This window comes from Telopea speciosissima, chromosome 4 (assembly GCF_018873765.1).
Source record: "Telopea speciosissima isolate NSW1024214 ecotype Mountain lineage chromosome 4, Tspe_v1, whole genome shotgun sequence".
Taxonomy (NCBI): domain Eukaryota; kingdom Viridiplantae; phylum Streptophyta; class Magnoliopsida; order Proteales; family Proteaceae; genus Telopea; species Telopea speciosissima.
Window position 1 is genome coordinate 3,143,510 of NC_057919.1, and position 23,937 is coordinate 3,167,446.

At 40.5% G+C, this 23,937-nt stretch overlaps 3 protein-coding genes and 1 long non-coding RNA gene across 8 annotated transcripts; 2 read left to right on the plus strand and 2 right to left on the minus strand.

Moving 5' to 3' along the window:
- The first annotated feature begins 1,462 nt into the window (after nt 1-1,462).
- LOC122658826 lies at nt 1,463-15,141 on the plus strand. Its single transcript, XR_006332499.1, has 3 exons — nt 1,463-1,473; nt 14,041-14,057; nt 15,000-15,141. It is a non-coding gene; the product is annotated as an uncharacterized LOC122658826 (long non-coding RNA).
- LOC122658825 lies at nt 5,292-8,432 on the plus strand. 3 transcript variants are annotated; one of them, XM_043853951.1, is made up of 3 exons: nt 5,292-5,389; nt 7,617-7,955; nt 8,016-8,432. In XM_043853951.1, the coding sequence occupies exons 2-3, from the start codon at nt 7,622-7,624 to the stop codon at nt 8,375-8,377; spliced, it is 696 nt and encodes a 231-aa protein (XP_043709886.1). In that variant the 5' UTR covers nt 5,292-5,389; nt 7,617-7,621; the 3' UTR covers nt 8,378-8,432. The 3 variants fall into 3 exon arrangements, with proteins under 3 accessions (XP_043709886.1, XP_043709888.1, XP_043709885.1); XM_043853953.1 differs by lacking the exon at nt 5,292-5,389 and adding an exon at nt 5,948-6,076; XM_043853950.1 differs by lacking the exon at nt 5,292-5,389 and adding an exon at nt 6,107-6,230.
- On the minus strand, nt 9,534-16,189 carry LOC122658823 (protein LTV1 homolog). Of its 3 annotated transcripts, XR_006332498.1 has the most exons (6): nt 15,636-16,189; nt 15,092-15,523; nt 12,884-13,486; nt 12,086-12,213; nt 10,772-10,891; nt 9,534-9,896 (listed from the first exon to the last, which is right to left on the minus strand). XR_006332498.1 is itself a non-coding variant. In XM_043853948.1 (5 exons), exons 1-5 carry the CDS (start codon nt 16,128-16,130, stop codon nt 9,893-9,895), a joined length of 1,662 nt encoding a protein of 553 aa, XP_043709883.1. In that variant the 5' UTR covers nt 16,131-16,189; the 3' UTR covers nt 9,534-9,892. The 3 variants fall into 3 exon arrangements, 2 of the variants coding, with proteins under 2 accessions (XP_043709883.1, XP_043709884.1); XM_043853948.1 differs by lacking the exon at nt 10,772-10,891; XM_043853949.1 differs by lacking the exons at nt 9,534-9,896; nt 10,772-10,891 and having other exon boundaries at nt 12,082-12,213.
- Nucleotides 16,190-20,543: 4,354 nt separating this feature from the next.
- On the minus strand, nt 20,544-23,210 carry LOC122658794 (uncharacterized TPR repeat-containing protein At1g05150-like). Its single transcript, XM_043853911.1, has one exon. The coding sequence runs from the start codon at nt 23,172-23,174 to the stop codon at nt 20,766-20,768; it is 2,409 nt and encodes an 802-aa protein (XP_043709846.1). The 5' UTR covers nt 23,175-23,210; the 3' UTR covers nt 20,544-20,765.
- Between the last annotated feature and the right edge of the window lie 727 nt (nt 23,211-23,937).

The window sequence follows — 23,937 nt, forward strand, 5'->3', positions numbered from 1 at the left end:
GGAGAGAAAGAGGAGAGAAAGGAGAAAGAAGAAAGAAGAAAGAAGGAAGAAGGAAGGAGAGAAGGAGGAAGAAGGGTGGAGAAACTTGGTTGGAGGTTGGAAGAGCACTTCTTGGAGCCTCAACATGGAGCCTTCTATATTGGGGGTAGGTAAGTCATTCAAACCCACATCTCTTCATCTATTTTGATTTTTGAGGTTTGGGAAATGGGAGAAATTCGACCTAGGGTTCTCTTGGAACCTAAGGAATCGATGGAACCTCTAAACCTAGACTATGGTGGAGTTATTTCACTCCATTACAAGCCCTAAGCCTAAGTAATCTCTTTCCATTTAAGAAATTTAAGGTTTCTACCATATTATGTCCTAATTTAGGTTCTCTTTGTTTTCTCTTAAATCCATGGGATTACATGGACCTAATGAGGTCTTAGAACCCTAATGGACCTAGGAGGAAGCTTTCTTGAAGCCTCCCTACCTTTAAACCCCTTGGAAAATGAATCCCTAGTGAGAAACCCTTCAATTTTCGGTTCTGCAGTATGTGGTTTTACACTGATTGATTTTCAAACCACATCCGCATCCGACCTTGACTAAAACTATCCTAAGCCCCTGGTTAGCTAGGATTTACATGTGGTTTTAGACCCGCAAGAAACCACCCCGAAATTACCTTCCCGAGAAGGATTCTCGTGAAGGTCGGATTTACACTCGGATTGGCCAAACCACATCTCGCATCCGACCTTGACTAAAACTGTCCCGAACCCCGGTTTCCTAGGATTTACATGTGGTTGCAGAATTTGGGCATGAAACCACTCCTGCAACCACTTCGTCTCTGAAACCTTATACTTAAGTGTTTATGGGAGACCTTTTGGGGATCCGTTCCTTTCGCTCGTGTAACCTTATTCCACTCTTTGTATAGGTTAATATATTCACTTTTGTGGCTTATTGCTTGATCGAGGCGACAACTGATAATCGTGATGCTTGGCGTATACGTTGTGAGTGGGTTTGGTCGTTTGAGCTTGTTATTATTATTGCATTATATATTATGTAATCATTATAATTAATAAGCATGTTTGTGCATATTGCATACTCTTATATACAATTGTTATAATGTTGATTGGTAATGTGATACCTTGATGGGTCTCGGTGCCGGTGGGTACCGGTGTCGGAACCCCGAACACTATATACATTTATGAAGAAATTTTGTTGAATGTCATGTTGAATCAGATGCGCGTGCCGTCTTGTGTAGGCACTAAACCGGATGAAAAGTTGATGCGCTCGGATTACCTCTCGGGACGATAGGACCTGCATGTAGTATATTGTGGCTAGGATTTCACACCCTTATGCTACGACCCTTACCAACAGGGGTTTAGGTGTTGGGTAATCAGTACACCGGATTCTGTGGAGGTGGGAGAGGCCAGTCATGGTAGTATTGGTTATCAGGGGTCTGCCACTGAGTGGTCTTGGAGGCTTCGATCGGCGTAGGTCCCACGTGACAATTGAGGTTTCATTGTGGCGATAAGTTAAGTGACCCACAGTGTCTCCCGAGTTGTCACAGTAGCATATGCCATTGACTTAGTTGTGATGTTAGGTGGAAAATTTACTTAACATATGCATGCATCATTGGACTATGTGAATTGTGTGTTTGTGCATCCCCATCCCCTCACTGGCTCAGTGGAGAGCTAACCCCCTCATGTACACAATTTTTAGATTATGATGCGGTGCGGAGGAGCCGGAAGTCGTGTTAGAGGAACATGGCAACGGGTGTCCTTGTGACAATTGCGCCTACGGGCCGTGAGAACTCTAGGGACTTGTTCCCCTTTTTTATTTTAGGGCGTAGGCCCATGTAAAAACATTTACTGTTATACCCTTGTTAATCATTATTAGATGGTAATGAAAAAATGGATTAACTACAGTATTTATCATCTAGGCTTTGATCATCTTGTAATTATTGATTTTATACGCTTCCGCAAAACTACTGATCATTTGGAATGTAATATTTTCCTTTCCGCACTCTGATATTATATTATTTTAATATTAGTTATGACTGTGCGTTGGGACACTGTGTCAGTGATCCTGGCAGCTTAATAGGATGACAAGCGTTGTCCTAGTCACCCCTTATAATGTATTTTATCCCTTGTCTGGGATGGGGGCGTGACAATGTTTGTGGGCAAAATGGTCCGATTTGGTTTGATATGGTCAATTTATATCAGTATTGATATCTGTCGAGATTACTACCGTAATTTAAATTCCTGATGCAGAGAGAGGGAGACACTGTGTGGGTTGCAGAGGTGCAACAAATGAATGATGCACCAACAACTTCTTAGCTCTGTTGGTGAGCCGTGGTGTGCTTGGGCTGGTACCCCTTACTCCCTCCCCAGTTCAATCCTCCTTTCTATACAAAAAAATATATATATAAAGCTCCCAATTCCAAAAAAAAATAAAAAACAAAAAACAAACAGATGAATGATGCAATGGTGATGGCTCACGGTTATTGCACTGCAGCGCAACATGCGATAATAGATTTGAACCTTTTAAAATATTGTTTGTGAGTTAGAAACAGTTTTTTGTGTTTCTGTGATTTTAGGGTAATTCTTAATCAATGAATGTTGTATGCTGTATGGTAAAACTGGAAAAAATTATTGGTGGATATCGAGTCGGTATTGTGCACATTTATGCTTTCAATTTGTGTATCTGTTTTTTCTGAGTTCGTTTTTGTTTATTTTCAAAACTGTGACAATTTTTTTTTACGGTTCAATAATAATAATAATAATAAAGGAAATTTACGAAACATCCCTTGAAAATGGGTTGATACTCAGATCACCCCCTCATATTTGAAAATATGAAGATCATCCGTTGCATTAGAGCCTTATACTCAAATTAGACCCTACCGTTAGTTAACTGATGAAGTCAGTTAATTAAATTTTTTGAAAATCCTAAACTACCCTTGAGAAGAGTATAATTATTATTTTACACTTAGACCTAAAAACCCAACATGTATTCTTTTTTTTTTTTTTTTTCTTAATTAAAAAATAAAAATAAAAATGCAGCGGCAAGAACTCCACTCTGAGAAGCAGAGACGGTGAGATAATACTTCAACCCTGACATATCAGCCTCCACGCACCGACATCTCCCCCACACTCACTCATCGCAGTAGCCTCACCACAGCCCCCACGCATCAATACCCTGCACATCAGCCTCCATGCACCGCACCACTCGTGTCGCCTAGCCCCCATCGTTGCAATCGAGCCCAGCGCCCAAACCCATCGTTGCAACCCTCTTCAACCGTTGCTACCCCTGCCCATCGACCATCGCCCAGCAAAATCAACCCATTTGTAAGCCCGTGCATTGTGCGCCCCTGAAACTCACATGCAGCCTCTCCGCATAGCAGTAAGATCTTTTTCTCCCCCACCGCCGATGGCAATAGTCAAAGAGAGAGGGGCAAACCTTCCGCTTCCATTGCGTTTCACAGTTGAAACTTGAAATACTCTCTCGCATAGTAGTTGGGTGTTTTAAACGGTAAAATGACGAGCAGACGAGACAATTTCAATTTTGAAATTGAAACGGGTGTTCAGCTGTTTCACAATTTCAGTTTCAATTGATTTTACTTTCTCATAAATAAGGTAAATAAAGCATAACAAACACTTCCTCCACAACCGTTCTTGGAACAATCTCTCTGGGTATTTTAAAACCCAAGAAACAGCGGATGGCAGCTGCTCCGATGGTGACTCAACGGCGAGGCAGATGAGATGGTCCGTGGAGCCCATCGGTCATCGTCGGTTTTCGCCGCTGCTGGTAAGGTTACAATTTCAAATTCATCATTTCAAACCTTCTCTCTTTCTTTTGTCTGATCCATTCTCAGCGTTCCTCGCCGTTGAGTCACCATCGGAGCAGCTGCCACCCGCTGTCTCTTGTTTTTTTTTTTTTTTTTTTTCCTTCTCTCGGGCAAACTTATGCTTGAGTTGCAGGTGTGAGGAAGAAGATGAAATTAGGTTGAAGATGAAGGAAAGGGTAGTATTGTAAATTTAATTCTAATGATTTAATACAAGGGCAAAATTGTGATTTGAGTATTTTCAAATATGAGGGGGTGATCTAAATATCGGCCCATTTTCAGGAGTGTTTCGTAAATTTCCCTAATAACAAACCAGTGTGCTACATGTTTCACCTTGTTTTTTATCAAAAAAAATGGAAAAAATAAAAATTGCACAGAAATGACACGTTACCACACAGAACCTTATGGGCCATAGAGACTACTTGCCTATCCTTTTTTAATCAAAGTTATTTCATTAACTTGGAGATATCATGAAGTAAAGAGAAATTTTCCCAAGGCCATCTTTTACTTCTTCCATGCATTAACCAATCTAAGACTTCTTGAGAGTCAATCCAAATTTCTATATACTCTCACCTTTGGTCCTGTGCTCCATGCAACTCTTGGTCAATTCTTGAGGGTTTCTTACCGGACCAAATTTTATATAGGCCACTAAAAACTGTGATTGATATAACAATACGAATGCCCATCCAGTTGGTCCACCATTGGATTCATAGCCATCGCAAACAACAATACAAACATCCCCACTTCATATCCTTTGGAACGCATCTTAGGCCAAGACTCCATTGCAATGGTCAGTCGATGAAAGGCTAGAAGGAAAAAAGATTAAGATCATGAGTCCAGTTATTACAATGATATAAGTTTGGTTTGGTTCAGTTCAATTTAAAATCAATAATTTTTAATCTAAAGTCAAATCGAACCAAATGAAAATGCACTTTCAAAATCAAAATTGAATCGAATTCTTTGCATTAATTATCTATAGAAAGACTTTACCCAAATAACAAAAAAATTATCTATAGAAAGACCCATATGCTAAAATTTAGTTTCAAATATCCCTAGCAGTTCCCTCCCTTCTCCTCGACCGTTTCATTGTGCAAATAATGTCATTGTACAAGTATTGTCCAAGGTCTTCTAAGGTGGAATTCACTATGGGATTTATAGGAGAAGTGGATTCTATGTGAGTGGCCTTGGAGGACCTTGGACGGTATTTATACAAGAACATGATCCGGTCTTGAAATCCCAAGTGTTTTAAGTCTCAAGGTCCAATAAATTCGATCACCGGGAGAGAGACTGGTCTATTTATTCAGTTCGATTGGGTTTTCTACTATCGATTTCGATTTCACCTAAACCTATATCAATTGGGACTGGGATTGTGTGTCTTTTTCCTGTTTTTAAGAGCCAAAAAGGGGGAGCAGGGGGGGGGGGGGGGGAGGAATCTTCTTTGTTCCTTTCTCTCAAAAACTCTCAAAAACTTTTAGTTCGTCTCTGTGCGCGCGCGACCTGCAGTTAAAAGCTTAGGGCTTCAAAGTTCAAACTTGAAAGCCGACGTTTCGCAATTTCTCATCAACAGTGGTACATTTTCTTCTTCCCAAATCTCATAGTTTTCGTTTGATATTGTTCTATAGACTTTCATGGCTTTTATGATTTCTATTCGTAATGAGAAAACCTGTAAAATTGCTTCTGCCCATGTATGCGAAGTCAAGAGCCGTAACCATCGTTACGTTTGATACATCTTTTTCCCTTCCCGTAAATCTATTTTAACGTATTTAAAGGAAAAGAAATGGGGAAACAAAGAGAGAAAAGGATGGCAACCCACGCCTCCGTGAAATCCGGTGGTAGGGTTCTCTGTGTTGGTTCTCCTTCCCCCCTCCCCTTCTCGTGATGATCTGACACTTAACGAGAGAACGGATAATGATTCTCCTTGTTGGAAACGGAATTTAATTATTTGGAAACTTATGCTGAGCCGAGGCGTTTGATCGATGACATGTGGGACACTTCACAATTCACATCTTAGATCAGGAAAACTTCACTTTCTGAGTTTTTCTGAGTTTGAGGAATCAATAACTGTTATAAGTTTCCCTATTTTGGAAGGATAAAGGGGGAGCAGGGGGGGGGGGGGGAATCTTCTTTGTTCCTTTCTCTCAAAAACTCTCAAAAACTTTTAGTTCGTCTCTGTGCGCGCGCGACCTGCAGTTAAAAGCTTAGGGCTTCAAAGTTCAAACTTGAAAGCCGACGTTTCGCAATTTCTCATCAACAGTGGTACATTTTCTTCTTCCCAAATCTCATAGTTTTCGTTTGATATTGTTCTATAGACTTTCATGGCTTTTATGATTTCTATTCGTAATGAGAAAACCTGTAAAATTGCTTCTGCCCATGTATGCGAAGTCAAGAGCCGTAACCATCGTTACGTTTGATACATCTTTTTCCCTTCCCGTAAATCTATTTTAACGTATTTAAAGGAAAAGAAATGGGGAAACAAAGAGAGAAAAGGATGGCAACCCACGCCTCCGTGAAATCCGGTGGTAGGGTTCTCTGTGTTGGTTCTCCTTCCCCCCTCCCCTTCTCGTGATGATCTGACACTTAACGAGAGAACGGATAATGATTCTCCTTGTTGGAAACGGAATTTAATTATTTGGAAACTTATGCTGAGCCGAGGCGTTTGATCGATGACATGTGGGACACTTCACAATTCACATCTTAGATCAGGAAAACTTCACTTTCTGAGTTTTTCTGAGTTTGAGGAATCAATAACTGTTATAAGTTTCCCTATTTTGGAAGGATAAATTGTTTGATTCGGATGAATGTGTTTTATTTCGTTTCTCATAAGCCAATTGGAGATTTCATTAAATGAAGACAACGGTTTGGACATAGAGGATCAATACTCTGCCCTATACAGTACTTAACAATTTTTTTTTTTTGGGAAAGAAAACTTAGCAAAGATTGCAACAACCGTGGTTCTCATGCAAATCTACATAGCTGCATCAACAACTAGTTCACTCTATGACAACTGGAAAGTCTAACCCTATTTTGAGTCTGTTTTCTTTATTATTTCATTTTCTTAGTCAATTTAGGTTATTTTATTAGTTAAGGATTGGGTTAGGCTTTTCCTTTTTAATGTAGGAGTCTATTTTTGAGTTTTCTATGTAAGTTTGTATGGGGTCCAGCATTGTACACGAATTTAGTAAAGAAATCGCAGCTTTTGCTTGCTCTTCATGTTTGATTAAGGAACCTCTTGTGTACGACTAAGGTAGGTTGGTGTTTGATCCAATCGAACCACCTTGCGGTGTGAAGACCGGGTGTTATTTTCGGTTGTTTTTATAATTCCATCATCTTCCTTATCCATTAACAAGTAAGTATTCTTCTATTTTCCTGCAACTAGAACCTTACTTTGTAGAAGATCATACGTAGCTTTTTTATTTTTATTGGAGGGCAAGGATCCATGTTGCAGATCCTAGGTAGCTGAGATTCTCCCGATGTGCTGGGCTGTGCTGCTTACCTCTTAATATCTTTTATTATTCATCTTTCATTTTGCTATTTACTTATCATCTTTCATTTGTCCTTTTTTATTTATTTATTTTTTGCTTTTTTCATTTCTCATCCCTTTCCCATCCCTCTTTTCCCATCTTTTCTCTCCTTTTTGGGTAGATCTTTGTTTTCTCTACTCTCTGTCGTTTGGATCCATGTAGTCGATCCCATTAAGTTGGGATAAGGCTGAGTTTGAGTTTGTTTTTGTTGTTGTTGTTGTTGCTGCATTTATTTGTTCTTCCATCTACTAACATTATTGCCAACATTTCTGTAGCCAGAATGGCATTACAAGGTGATGTAGCCAAGGCATTACAAGTTGGTGTTTCACAAGGCTTTGTTTCTAATTCAAAAGGTTCAGCCCAGACTGGGAATGCACTCTCCTCAGAAGATGCCGCATGGGTTGATTCTTGCCTGGTTTATGATCCTGAACTGTCTAATAGTGGTTGGGATGCTTTAAAAGATGCATTGTTAGATATTGTCAATTACCAATCCAATTCACATTTTGAAACTATGGAAACAGAAAATGGTTCACTTTCAAGAGAAACTCCTGGTGAGCTTCTTCCCATGATTGAGGATGAGGAGGCAGGTACTGCACCATATCTAGAAGGAAATGATTGTGACCTTGTTCCTACTATTGAAGGAACAAATGGTGCACAATTACGGGGCATAAATTATGATGACCTTCTTCGTGCCAGTGAAAAGGTTGAAACTGCAACATACCGGAGTTACTTGAGAAGTGATTTCTTATTGAATCCTCATGATCCTGGTGAAAATTGTAACACTGATGTAGGAATAGATTCATGGTTCACAAATGAGATTCATTCGTCTTCAGGTGACATCTTCAAGGTCTGGGATCTGGATACACCTACTGAGGAAGATGAACTTGTCAAACAGTTGAAAGAGGCTCTTGCAGAAAGTTCGCCGCTATCTATACTGTCAGCTCCAGATGTTCGTGGCACTGATTCAAATGATGAAGCACTTGATGATCTAGTTGCTGGCATTGCTGATCTGTCTTTGCATCAGTCCTCTGGCTGAAATGTTTTCATTATAGGCCTGAGAACATGTACTCTTATATTGATGTTTTTATTGTTTCAGTACACCATTAACTTCATCAACCTTGAAATGAAAATGAAAAAAAGATATAGGTATTGGTACTTGAATGTCAAAATTCCAATTGATTTGGATTTGTAGGTAAATGGGTAAAACCTTGAAAGGGCCAAGGTGTACGCACAAATTTTTTTTTTTTTTTTTTTTTTTTTTTGGGGGGGGGGGGGGGTGTGCCGGGGTTGGGTTGGGTTGGGGTTGGGGTTGGTGTTGCTGGGGGATGGGCTTGGGTTGTAAATGAGAGAGTGAAGTTATGTTGGGTTTAATCTAAAATCATGCCGCAGTTTGTTTGGTGTTCAATGCTCAAATTTGGTGTAAAATATAGACTAGTGCTAGCGCAGTTGGTTCGTACCCCACAAGTTGGTGTCCAATCGTAAGGGGTAAGGGATCGTAGCTCTTCCATTTATGCAGAAAAAACTTTGCCCATCTCTCTTGTAATCTTAATCCCTCTGTTGTGTTATGTGTGCGTAGGACCGATTTACTTGTGCCCCAATAGAAAATTTAGATTATGTTTGGTTGATAAGAAACAGATAGAAAAGAAAAGAAAAAAACAAATTTTTTTTTCTTAATTTGAGTAGAGAATAGACAAATAAATCAATCATTGTGTTATCTTGGTTTTGACTTTGGTTGCAGTGGATGTTTTCCAAGGTCGTCAGCTGAGTGTGAGGAAGAAGGGTTTGTGGATGTTTTAATTTAAAAGGTAGATTAGGACTGCACCCACCAAGAAATGGTTTTGACTTAGGTTGCAGTGGATGTTCTCTATGGTTGTCGGCTGAGTGTGAGAAAGAAGGGTTTGTGGGTGTTTTAATAGAAAGGGTAGATTAGGGAGTTCACCAACCAAAAAAGGTAGAATTATCTTTTAAAAAATATTAAGCTGCTGACATCACCACTTAACAACTCTTAACTAACAGTAGGGGGTCTGTGTGTAAAGTAGGGGACACAATTCTTATTATGGTAGTTAGTGAAGGGGTGGTGCTGATAATTTCCCTTTTATAAATTACAAGGAAATTTAGCATCCAAATCATTGCTTTTCTCCTGCTACAGTTTTTTAAAAAATCACCACATACTTTTCAACCAAAATCAAGGATCATGTGGTAACAAGGAATTGAAACTTGTTGCTAAGGTGTGCTTCTGCTCACAGTCTTGCATTGTAGTGCTTGACTTCAGACAACACATAGTCCAAAATAGCCCTTACAACACCAACACCATTGGACCTAATATCCAATGGTAACATAAGTAATCACATCATATTCAGTGATTTAGTCAATTCTTCCTCAAAATTGAAGTGCCTAATCATATCAGGTCCAATTGTGGAAAAACCCTCATGATAAACAATTACAAAAATTATACGAAGGAAAAGATCCTAGTGATCATATTTGCACAAAACTGGATTTGGAGCCTTTGACTGAGTAGCTTCAGGTCTTTAGCAGCCAATCAGCGCAAGAATTACCTGAAACATTAAAAGTAGGGTTAATGCATGGTCCAATCCACCATTACTAAAGCATGGCCTATGGTTTTTCCACAAATAAAATCAATCAACTCAGATAGAATATGGCAAACCTCATACAATACATCAGTTATAAAGTAGAAGATTTAGGTACTTTCTCTACAAGACAATAGTACCACAAACCAACTTCTATAACATGGCACAGTTGGGTAGTTACAAAGACCAAGGGAATGACCGTTTATCCACACTTTATTCAGGCATTAATTATAATCCAAAACTCAAAGGGAATAAAAGGACAAGCTCAGATTGACTGAATGGTGCCTATGCTAGGGATGGGTGAAGCACAGTGGCTCCTCCATTTTTTCTTTAGATTGCATTTCTCCTCTAATTGATCAATAACCCCCCCTCCCCCCCCCCAAAAAAAAAGATCTCCAACTGGCAAGGGAAACCATTCTTCCAAAAAAATTAAGAATGGAAACAGCGGAATGTAGCCTGTACATTCCACTTGATCCATTTGAAGCGGGCGCTGAACTACTTAGCCAACTGCCAGCAGTCCATGTGGAAAATAAAAATAAACTACAAAAGTATAAAGAGAACTGTAGAAAGGAGGTCTCCATTCCTACGATGGTTTTCTCAACGAATGCATCTCAGGTAAAAAATTATCATCCCTACGTCCAGCTCCCAACATATTCCAGAGAAAATAATAAGCATAAAGAAATATTATGGTATCTTATGTTCTATATGTCCAAGTGACATATCCCAAGGAAAATGGACACGGCCTGATATTATTTAATCAAAATGTGAATGCTTCAGATCCAGGAGTCAATGGAGGTCTCAAGCACAGAAGCATGTAATATCTCATTACATCTCGAAGATACCTCGCTAGTGGGTGAGGGAGCTAAATTTAAAATTCTCTCCTACTGTTCCCCCTGCTATTTAAATATCTCTATTATATTTGAGTTAAAAAATCATTTGCCTTCCCTGTTCCAGCAGCAAACCTAAGGGCATTGATGCAGGGGAGTTCATAGCATACTCATGTAGCCGTAAGAAGAATAAAGGTAAGGCAAACAGGACTTAGTGGCATTTATTATGTTTCTGCTGGTTTGGATGGTGTAGGACAAAACATGAAGAAAAAGAGGCCAAAACACTGTTCACGTTACTGTTTACGTGAACAGTGTCACAGCTCCTTATTTTGCCTTGGTGAGAATATTATTAGAAGATCCTTGGTGGGGACCACATGAGAATCCAAGCTTTGACAAGAAAGAGGATCGGCTGCTAGAAGACTTGAAGATCTGATTTTATTTTGTTACTATTCTCTTAGTAGTACTTAGTTATTAAATCTATTAGTTTCTATTTTAGTTTCTTCATGTTTTGTCCTACATCATTGGGTCCACCAGCCCACATCGTGGGCTAGTTATTTTAGTTGTTTTTAGTCTTGTTTTAATCTATTGCATAGTTGTCACGGCATCTAGGCAACCCAAGGCGTTGAAGCGCGTCCAAAATCAAGGCGACACCAACAAGGTGCCAATCTAAGCGACCAAGGCGCTTGGACGCCTAGGCGTCACCTAGGAGACGCCTTGACAACTATATTCTATTGTTTTAGTCTTTTAGAAGTTAAGACACTTTAGAACTACCCCACGATGGAGAGTTCCTTTTTACTTTTTCTTTTCAGTTTCCTAGTGGCTTTTGACTTTATATTTCAGTTTCCTAGTTGGATGCCTTAATTCTAGCTATAAGTTGTAAGAGCCTAAGAACTCCTTCACGCTTCACGTTTTTGAAGATAGAAATTGTTTTGCTTCAATGGAGCTGCTATGAGACTCGGTTAAGGGTGGGAAATCCTTGGGATCAGTGGGATTCTGATCCAGGTTTCCTGATGGGAAGCCAACAGTTACATTCCTCCTTTCTATGCTCCCTTTTCCTTCTTCAAGTATGTGCTGTTTCATCTGTTCTTATTCAAGCTTGCTAGAAACTGTTATGAGGTCAAAGCCAAAGGTGGAGACAGCCTACACGTTAAGGGAAAAAAGAACTAGAGGCAATTTTCACATACTAAGTATAAAGTGCAGATAACATTTCTTTATTTTCATATACTAAGTATATAGTGTAGATAAAATTTCTTTTCTAATCTTAAATACTAAACAGGAGTGCCAATCCCAACTTCAAAAAAAAAAAAGGAACAAATTAGCCATACTTACATAACATGGACAGAAGATGGCCCAGAAACAGCAGCAACCCGCTGCGCACGCTGGGCTTCACACTGGTAGAGCTCCTTCAATTCTTTCTTTGCTTTCCGAGCCTCTCGTCGCTCCTCTTTTACTGCAGCCTGAATGTACAGCAATCACAGTTAAATATATTGGCGTTAACAAGTGTGAGCATACAAACAAAACACACACACATGAACGCATGTACTTGCACACAGTGATTATAAATGTATGGAGAGAATTGATTCCTCCTCATAGCTAACATCATCCTCATCTTCTGAGAATCATCCCTAATTCCCTACCCTTTAGAGTTTAGAAGTTACTACATGAGTCCTGGCCTAAGGCCAAATCTTCTATCACATCCTAAAACAATGCCTGTTTCAACCAAATCTTCTGAAGCTCGTCTCCATAATGTAAACACCTTCCTTCATTACACATGCTCCAACATTAAGTAGAGTCTTATAATTCATGTAGGAGATATGGTGACATGCTATAATTGCCAAACATACCTCTTTCATCGAGGCTAAGGTTCAGAAATGTAAAGTAAGTGGCAGATCCAGCTGATTCCTCTAATTACAACACAATAATGTAATACAGTTTCTAGATAAAGACCAAGATATATTTTCTGTCCGAGTTTTCCTGACTTCTGCATCCATGTGTGGAAAAATAAAAGGTTGTGCAAAAGTGTTTTTGTTTATAAGCTTTGAAAAAAAAATTAACTCGAGGGAAAAAAAAAAGGGAAGAGAATAAGGAATCACTTGAGAACAGTTGAAACAAGCAGGAAGCAATTACCTTCCTTTCTTTCTTTTCTTCCTTTGACTCCTGGCTGTGAGGTCTCCTCTTCGGCAGCTCAGGTTTTGTGCTTGGTGCTTTCTTCACCTTCTCCACGACAGCATTTCTGCTGTGAGGTAAAAATTCAACTGGAAGCCTCTCCTTTCCACGAAGAGAAATAACACGATCGCTGGCAGCAGCTTTAGAGACAGTTTCAGCCAGTTTCTTCTTTCTACCATATTCTGGAGCTTCGATTGTCCCAGGGTGGTTATCAAGATTCGAATATGTAGAAACAATAGTTTCACAGTCCCACACCTCAGATTCACCACTACTTTCTTCTAGAACCATCACATCTTCATTACCTTCATTTTCATTGTACATCTCAGCATACTCTACACACCGGCGGATCACATCAGAAGCAGAGTCTACGAGTTCTCTACTATTTGATCCGCCACTTTTGTGCAAGAAATCAGCGGGAACTTTGTACTTGTCAACAAGATCCAACTCATCTGTGACATGATCTTTAAGAACATGACTAAGCTTGTCTGCAAGGGATTCACCTTCTGCAGCTATGGAACCATCATTATCATAATCACTGTCTGTATCATATTCCTGAAGTGTGAGCTGTAATACAAACAAAAGGTTGTAAATGACGGAAACATATAAAATGACATGAGACCAAAATTAGAAACAGAAAAATGTTTTCTTGATAAATGTTTAAGAAAAACAAAAGACTGAAGAAAAAAGTAAACCCTAGGTTTAGAAGAGAAAAATCTAAGAACATGGATGAGAAAACAGTAAGGCAAAACAACTATAGGTAAGTAGCATACCAAACAATTGAGCAACACCTTTGGCACTAGGAACATATAAGATCATCTACCAGGAGGTTCTTCAATGTTTTAGATTTACTTGGTATCAAACAAGTAGAGATGACAACCATGATAGGTTCCCTTCACACAAATACTTGCAAATGTTCCAGATATCTTAAAAAAATATACTTCTTAAAATCAGAGCATCTAGGCAGACAAACCATATGGGACTAAAACTAATTAAATTAAGAAATTTTTATCCCAAGGGAATTGTCAGAAAGCTACATCAACCATAACGAAGAATGTGGAGATCAATTTTAAGTACTACGAGATGCTGTTGAGTTTTTCACAGCTTAACCACCCACTCAGAAATTTTAAAGAACTTAGTCAAAATTGAAAGTTCATAGCCACCACCCTCCCCTTCCCCTCCCCCCCCCCCCCCCCAACCCCCAACCCAAAAAAAAATTAAAATGAATGCCAAAATTATACTGATTGGTAAACATGTATCACTTTACAATTCAAAACAAAAAAGGAATACTGAGGTCCTAATTTTAACATCCAAAATTCAGTCCCACAGTTGACCCCCACCCCCAACCCAACAAAATATAAATGAATGCCAAAATTACACTGATTGGTAAACATATGTATCACTTTACAATTCAATACACAAACAGAATACTGAGGTCCTAATTTTAACATCCAAAATTCAGTCCCACAGTTGACTCATCAAAAATTGCGGATTAAGAACTTATGAGAATCTACCAATAAAAACACAATTAAAATCTGTTTATATCATCATCTTCAGATGACAACTTAAACCAAGTCCAAAAAAACACCCAGGATAATGAATAGTCAATAATGCATGGGAATCAAGCCTCAACAAGATGTATATACCCAGAAAAATATGTGCAAGTGGATTCATGATCTCAATTTATTAATGGGAGCATAAAGAAGTGTAGGCCTGGGTTAACCATAGATCACCTATCAGACATTCAAAGTTGGCTCAGCTTTAAACGGATAAGACAGGAAATGATAAAAAAAAGAAGGTTACAATCATAACTGAAGACGAGAAACTTATGGGATAACTCATAGGCACAGATATATCTGAAAATGTCAATTTGCTCAAAAAAATAAAACAACATAATCACGGCCAAAATTAAAATTCATGATGCTGAGACCGCTTTGTGAAGCAGCTGGTGGAATCATGGTAGCAGTCATCAAGGAAGTTAGTGAAGGTGCAAAGGAACAGGACTTTGAAGTTAATGTCGAACCTTGGACTATGGAAGCAGGTTCCTGCAACTAAAGCTCATATAATTTGCATTCCCGAGTGTAGTGGAAATTTTATTTTATTTGGAACTTCAAACCTCTGGGAGAAATTATAAAGGCCCAACAAAAAAGAATAGGTGGAAAATTTTCTCACCATATCAAATTGCTCATCCAAAAGTCGACGAACTCTTGGCTGCTCAGTAACAGTCCCCTGCTCTGCCTCATGGCATCTTGATGCATCACAGCCAAGCAACTGAGATCCCTGTTCTTCAGCATAACAAATAGCATGCTTTCTAACTTCTTGTCTAGTTACCCTGGATCGATCAACTGAATTCATACTCTTATCCAGAACATCTTCCTTTTCTTCAGGAGGGTTTGCACGAACAACAAAATCTTCTTCCAAGTCCTCTACATCCGAGCCAAACCGAGACATATCACCATCATCAAGCAAAGCAGCAACTTCAGGATCAACTGCCTTTTGAATCCTTAAACCCACAGTTTTTGCTGCAACAGTGTACAGGGAATTGTCATTTGCATCACCATTGGCAAGTGAAATAGGTATGCGTACCTTCGAAGCATCATAAGCCTACATAACAGAATAACAAATAGCAAGAATTTAAAAAAAGAATATATTAACTCTTACAGTTGAAGACATAAAAAGGACCAATCTTTCGTCACAGTAATGCAGTTCTACTCACCTTTACATCAAGTGGGAGCTGATCAAGCTTCGCTTTACTGTTATGGTAAAAGGCGGAACCACCTCCGGTGTTCTTAATCTCCCGAAGATGATTAAGATAGTTATAACCATCATCCGGAAGTCCAAGCTCCAAAATTTCTCTCCTTGTATGATCTGGTAGTGGAACTGCACCAGTCAACAGAGTTTGATTTTGGTTTCCATGGATCTCAAATCTGTCATATTTGTCATCACCGTCGTGGTCACCAAAAGCATTGGTAAAAATGGAATTCGAATCATTTGTGACATCAGTTTCGAAGGAATAACCAGGATGAGCAGTGCCTTCAACGTTGTGGACATCTTCGTCAAAGAATCCATGAACCGGGTATGGACTATCGTCAACCCTAACGAAAATTCGGTCTCCGGACGGACCATCGTCATTACTGGGATTGGATGAGTCCCTTGCAAGTAGCTGAAAAGTTGCAGATTTTTTCTTGTCGATGAACTTCTTCTTCCCCATTCTCTTGTCGGACTGTTAATGCTTGTACTCAACAGAAAAAAAATAAAAACTCAACCTTTCAAAGGCAAGCACAGTTCAAATATCAGAGTCCAGAAAACATTCTCCTAAAACAAAAGCCCTAAATACAAACCCCACACATTCCGGTATTGAAAATTAGAACCATTAGGTTCTGTTTGTTTCAACACAAATGCATGTAGGTGAAATAAAATAGGAAAAACCATTAGGTTTGTTTTGTCAAATTAAAAATCGTTAAGAAAAATTCTAAAGAAAAAGAAAATCGTGTAATTGCTACGGAGCAGGATCCTACACTACCACAGTGTATGTTGCAAGGAGTGGGCTATTCTCTCTGTCATGACTCGCACATTTTTTTAAAGCATAAAGGAAAGTTCTACAAGATTGTTGTTCGACCTACTATAATGTATGGGACAGAATATTGAGCAGTTAAGAAATGTCATATAGCGAAACTATGTGTTGAACTGTTGCGGAGATGAGTATGTTAAGATAGATGTGCTGCAAACTAAGAAGGATAAAATGAGGAATTTATATATTAGAGTTGATGTGGGAGTTGTCCCGATCAGCGACAAGTTCCGAGAATGTCATCCTAGGTGGTTTGGTCATGTTCAATGGAGGCGTGGGGATATCCCTGTAAGGAGGAGTGATCAGATCCCGATTGAAGGAGTTAAAAGAGCTAGAGGCATGCCTACAAATGACCATATGTGAGGTTGTAAAGAATGACATGCATAGTTTGGGTCTTGTGCCAAGTATGACCTCAGATTGAGTCTATTGTAAGGCAAGGATCCACGTTGTCGACACATGTAGCTGAAATTTTCCTGATTTCATTGGCTATCGTTTTTCCTCTTACTTTCATTTTTCTTATTTCATGGTTTCTTTTTTATTTTGCATTACCCTTATTTTCCTTTCTCTTTATGGGTACCTCTACGTTGTTTTGAAAGGATCCATGTATTTGACTCCATTTAGTTGGGATTAAGGCTGAGTTGTTGTTGTTGATTCAAAATTCTCAAAAAGCTTAGCGATGGAATAAAACAAGTGATAAAGAGTCCAAGGCCATTTGCAAAACTCCTCCTGATAAAAAATGACTGCTTCCCTAATCCCATTTTTCAGGTTGAGCTTATCTTTTCCACCTTCTCAACTTCACCCACTACCCCCATTATCTAAAAACTCTAGGTTTAATGGGATCGAATCAATGTTTTCATGGAATGAAATCTTCTCATAATAGATTCCTAGTCCAAAACAGTAAGATTCCCCCCTTTTTCACTTGCGAATGTGAGGCTAAATCTCTAAATAACAGCATGAGAGACTCGGGAGAAGAAGAACATGAAAATCTGGGTTTGAAAACCCTAATCACCTTGAGTAGATCAATTTTACATGGAATGAAAATTCCCTTAATCAACCCTAAGGGGCAGCGCAGTTGGCAAAGGACGAGGCCTAAGGAAGCTGAAGGTCTTGAGTTCGACTTTGCCTCTCCCCTTGGGGCCACCCGCTTGAGAGGAAACTCCCTGGTGAACATGGGGGCCCCAGTATCTCCCGGTTTGTGTGTTGTGGGGTCGTGCACGAGCCCTTGGGGGATTAGTCGGCCAAAGGCCGGACACCTCTAGTTCAACCAAAAAAAAAAAAAAAATCCCCTTAATCGAATCTCTGGTAAAAAATGGTAAGATCCCCCTTTTTTCTCACGGATTTGACACCCAAAATCTATGAATCACAGAAAAGCTCGGGACGAAGAAAAAATATGGGTTTTAAAACCCAAAAAACTGACAAGTATCGAATTAGATTGGCCGATCCATGGAACGATCCAGACAAACCTTGCAAGATCGGTCTAGTCTCGGGATCAGCCTCGACCGATACTGATCCAGTCCGATTTGAGATTACGAACCATGGTCCAAAGTGCTATGCGATTGATGGCTTGTCCCTTTGCTGCCTGAAGTCCCTGTTCAATGGCTTTTCCTTCTGCTTCATTTGCAGAATCTAGGTTACTATAAACAAAGGAATAATTTAATAATTATGTTTGAATCATTATATTGGTGGCCCAGTCTTGATCTTTAGATATGGAGTGAAAACTTCCATCTCTTTATTCTAGGATGAGTATTTGGGGAAAGAATCATACATGATTCTTTCAAATTAATATCTTGGCCAGAAGCTTTACAATAAGTTGATAAACAAGCTTTCAAAGCATATAATTCTTTCAATTGTAAACAAGCTTTACAATTGCGTTTTATAGGTTAATCCGTTAAAATCTGGGTAACAATTGATATTTCCAAATATAGTGTGGACGCTTTAAAACAACAGCATACCTCAGGGGGTGACACTGATAATTTCCCTTTATAAAAATGAACAAGTTTCCCAAACACATGTATCTCTCCGGCCAAGTACTCAATCAGTTATAGCTTTCAACACCGGAGGTAATGTGCCTTGAAGAAGAAGACTGGGTTGTGTTTTGGCTTAAACATTGCCTGCAACAGGTGGGACTCTGGGGGACTAGGGAGATCAGGGATCCTTTCAGTGGAGGAGCAGAATAAATTTAGATACGCGAAGTAAGCCCTGTTTCTGAATTCTGATGGATAGGGAAGGAGAAACCCTGAAGCCACTGTTTCAGATCCTTGTCCTTTCAAGGGGAATTAGACATTACCATGAAAGGCCACTTGTAGCAAACAAATGAGTTCATCCTATGGACCCAGTTTTGGTGGAGGAAATCTCGTTCCTTATCGTATCTTATATCGCAAAATGCAGGAGGTACAGTAGTGTAGCTGTGTAGGGCAGGTGAAAAGCTATCATCATTATGTATCTTAAAAACAAATTTATGACCTAAATACAATTAATCTTAGGAATCTATTAACTTCCAGAGAGATAATAAAGCATTAGTAACAACTAACAAGAAGTAATTAACATCAATAATACTTGCTACAGTTGAAAATGTTTGCATTAACATCAGGAGACTGATTAGTAATAAGTGGAGCATTGATAGTTAACTACAAACGTTTTATTTTGGAAGGCAATGGAGCATGATACTTAAGCATGAGGAACAGGAGCTGCATGACCTCTGGGATATGTTACGGGCACCGGATCGACGATGGCGTAGTCTTCTTCCCCTTGTAAATCAAACTGAAAGTGGTACTCCTGTGACCTGCTTCCATCCCGGAGCTTCCCTCCATCCCCTAGCAGGCTAGGGAAGAGAGGCGAAGGTGGAGAAGGTGATGATAATGACATCTTCATTACTGTCATGATCATCATCATCAGGCATAAGTTATGCATCAGCAGACTCACAGTCCCTTGCATTGTAAGAACTAATCTTCCATGTCAAGCTAGTGAGTCCCAGGTTTCTTACACTTTATCCCGAGTCCTGACCGATCTGAATCCCGATTCCTGGGTCCTTCTTGTCACGCCAGGCAAATGACATGGTCATAATTCTTGCATGTCTTGCTGTGGACTCAACAACTTAACTGTTAAAGATGATGATATCTAATAAGAAAAAGAGCTTAATATTCAAGTATTTTCTTTACTGATTTTGTTTCCAGTAGCATTCAAAATTCAAACCAGTAGTGGGGTGGTTTCAATTAAAGAAGGTGAATAATGAAATTATAATAACCTGCAGAAGCCTATATAAGATTGGATTCTATATCTCTGCAAGACTGCATCCATCAAATAGTAGTTAAATTATTTTGAGTTATTGAACTGTGATCTCCTTATATTTTGAAGATGAGACGAGATTTTGTTTTGGTTATGCAATATCAATGTAAAAAGCATGGAAATGTTGGAAAAAAAAAATACAAAATGTAATGTGTTCACAAAATCAAAAGACGCATTCAAACAGCATGAATTAAGCTGTAAGATTATTGTGATTTGTGGTTTGTGGTCTATGTCAATATGTCATCATCTGATCTTGTAAAGTCCCATTGAAAAAAAAAGAGTTGTGTAATGAATTAAAAAATTTATAAATATCATGATAAAATATTTAGGACCTAGTTTCCCTTCATCTGCGGTGAATAGAATCCAAGGCATCGGGAGGATATTTTTGGAACATACTAAAACCTCCTATATACAAAACCCTTCCATCGCACCTCATTGGTGCACACCTCTATGCCCTTTGCTCAGAAAACTCTACCTAAATCAAGGTTATAGGTACCAGTCTTTGTGCCGCATCGCATCGGTCACTGCAATACAAATATGATACCCATATGGATCAGGACGTATTGGCCTGTATCATATGTCTGAATCGAGCAAAATTTCAAAATACTCTTAATCTCCTTCACCATTTGATCACTTCCACTGAAAGTAAGCTTCAAGTCAAGGGTACTTCATAATGCAAGTCAATTGACTCAAACCCAAGGATTCCAAATATAGGTCCCATACTCCCATTGCACCTTAAAAGTCTAAACGCAATACAAAGCCACACAGAACTGACAAGAAGAAGAATCAAATATGCCTATACAGAGGGAATGAAAATTAGAAGGAACACATTGTACACAACTATGATTTCATCTACTCAAAATCACAAGTGCGGATGAACCAGGAAAAGAATAACTTCACAAATCTATCTATCAGTGACGCCCTATCCAAGGACATTTATTATACACGGGCACAATTTTGGAGAAAATTACAAGAACTTCCAACAGTTACTAGTTATGGATCATTTTCTGATGAGCTTTTAGAATTCAAACTGAAGAACATGAACTTATCTTTCATGGCTTCACCCTCAGTCCTATACTCCTTGAATTTGTACTCTTCCTGCTTGAATGCAGAAGGTACCTTCCCTTCACAATAGCATTGACCACACAAACTGAAATGCAGTTTCATCTCCTTGAAGCGAGACCCAATAATAGGGTAGCGGCACAGAGAGCAAGAATAGCGACCATGGCGTATTCTGTCCCCAGTTTCAAGCTTTAACAGGGTAGACATTGTTCCAAAACCCCAATCCCGATCATCGAACATCTCGAGGAACTCTGAAAAGGAGACTGGTGAAACATCCGCTTCTCCATGGAGTTCCAGCATTTCACTGACCCCATTAGAAGGAATATAGATAGCTCTCAACAATTTGATGTACCTAACTGCGTCAGCTTTCTTGATATAGATTCCACCTTCATTCACAGGTCGCCACAGGAGTGCATCAAAGACAACCCTCTTGCGTCTTTCAGGAAGGCCACTACAAATGGGAGCAAGAACAGCATAGAACATGCCCAAATCCACCCTACCAGAGCCTGAAACATCCAATACAGAAAGAATCCTCTCATTGATAGCTTTAACAGCTCCTTGGAAGGACTCGGGCTTCAAGAAATTAAGCAATCTACGGAGAATTTCCTCCAAGGTAGCCTTGCGGATTGATTTCTCAGGAATACCGTAACCAGAATAGGAAATTGGAACTTCTGTTTCATTCATTTCCTTCTTCAGAAGATCAACATCACAACGATTCAACCTGGTGAGCCTCTGGAAAGCCCTGATTTCAAGAGCACCAACCAAGTCCTGCCTCAGAGTAGTCTTGCTACCCACCTTCTTAAACTTTGATGGCTCCACCACAATGTATGCGACCTCCCCTTCAGCACCACCATTACCCTTGAGCTTCTTCCTCTGCAGCTGCTTCAAATGAACAATAGCGTCATGTAATTCAACTCTCTTTGTCATCTTGAAAGCTTCTTTTAGTGCTTTCCTGGCCTCTTCAGCTTCATTGGCTCCAATCAAAGACACAGCCTTGTTAAGCTGAGCCTTCCAATGGTTTGGCCAGACAGCCAGGACCCTGGTATACATCTCTGAAGCTCTCTGATACCTGCCCATATCCATGTAAAGCCCGCCCAGATTGTACAAAGCATCGACATGCCCAGGCTTCAAGTCTATGGCCTTCTGAAACTCCTGAATTGCCCTCTCGTCCTCCCCCATAGCATGCAAAGCCGAGCCAAGATCGCAATGTGCATCTGCATAGTCTGGTTTCAAGAAAATAGCCTCTTCCAGTGCCTTCTCGGCCGCCCTATGCTCTCCCACCCCAAACAGCGCACTACCAAGAAGCTTCAAAGCCCTAAAGTGGGTGGGACAAAAGATTGCAGCTTCCCTGTAATGCTCGCAAGCACTTAAAACCATACCTTCGCCCTCAAGGGAAATCCCAAGATTAACATGAATTTGGGGAAGAAGGTAAGACAACTGATTCCCACCGCCCTCGGCAGCCTCGAGAGCCAAGAGGAACTCCTCCTTGGCCTCCATGTGCCTCCCCAGAACGTACAGACAGTTACCGGCTCTGAAATGCGGCCTGACATCGGTAGGTTGAAGTTCGCAAGCCCGCTTGAAGCTCACCAGAGCTTCCTTGAACAGTTGGTGCTCGTACAAGACCCGACCGATCGCCTTGTGCCCGTCGAAAGCTTCTTCTCTGGACCTCGCCCCGTCTGCTCTGCTTCTCAGAGCACCCAACTCCTTGACGAACACGGCGTAGTCATGGCCTGACTCGTCCCAGAAGACCTTTCTCTCGGAGAGGTCCGAGGACGGTCCCAATTCCGTGGACCAGCCGGCGTCGGAGTACACATCGACGTTATCCCCCTTCATCCTCCCATCCTTGGCCTGCTTCGCTTTGAGCCTCTTCACCAGAATCTCCAAATCATCGATGAGCTTCCACGTATCGTCGAAGACGATCCCATGGTTAGGGGAAGCCGCCCAGGCAGCGGTCGAATGCTTCTTGTGAGACTCCACCACTCTCTCGTCGGCAATCGAGGAGGAAGAGGCCTCAGAACCCATGTCCATGGCTTTGTCGGAGTCGGAATTGAGCTCGAGGCCGAGGGCGTCAAAGTCCCGATCGACATCTCCGGCACCGTCATCGTAGGTACGGAGAAGGCCCTCGTAGCTCAGACCCTTTTCGCCGTCGATGAACTCACCGTAGGTACGGAAGACCTCGTCAAGAATGGCACTGATCTGCTCGTCGCTGAACTTAACCCTAGGGTTGACTGCGACGACGAGCGCGGCCATTTCTTCCCTGTTAAGACCTCCATCTTTGTTGGCATCGAATTGTTGGAAGATTCTCTTTACTTTCTCGGTTCTACTACCCCTGGTAGCCATCTTTCAGCTCTCCAAGCGCCTAAGTCCCAACCCTCAAGCCAACTAGATGAGGAGGAGGTAGAAGGAAGAAAGCAAAAGAGCAGGTATTTGGAAGCTTTGTTGCTTCTCCAGAGTAAGGGGGGACCCAGAACCTGTAGAGCAGTAGAGGTTCTATCATTTGGGTTCTCTGACTTCTCTCCCACAGCCACAATCCCAATTCTCCAATCTGTGAATCTAGCGTATTAAGTATATTAATAATGAGCTAATCGTTTGTTGGACTCATGATTTAGGGGTCTGGTTCAGTTGGAAGTTAGAGATCAGAATTAGATGGATCTACTTACTGAGGAAGAGAAGTAGATAGAAAGAAAGAGGGAGAGAGGAACCTGGGAAGCGTGAGATTGAAACCAAATGCTTCAAAGGTTTAGTGCCATTGGTGGTGGTGGTGAGCGAATGAGAATCCGGCGGCGGGTCCGATGGTGGTGGTGGTGGGGCTGTCAAGTCCCAACTCCCTAGAGCTGTAGAGCATATCATATTTCTCTTATTCGCTTCAAATCTCTCTCTTTGTGGTCCTCGGGGTCAGGCCATCAGGGTTGGATCCGGCTCCTCTCCAGGGAGCTCAACGCCCAGGGCACGCCAGGAGGAATCCAAGGGTTGGGCTGTGTCGCACATATTTTTGCGCACGCCTAAGGATATGTGCGGCGCAGCCCAATGGCTAGATGCTCTCTGGGCGTGCTAGACTGCCTGGAGAGGAGCTCAATCCACCAAAGTGGGGTAAACTCTGCTG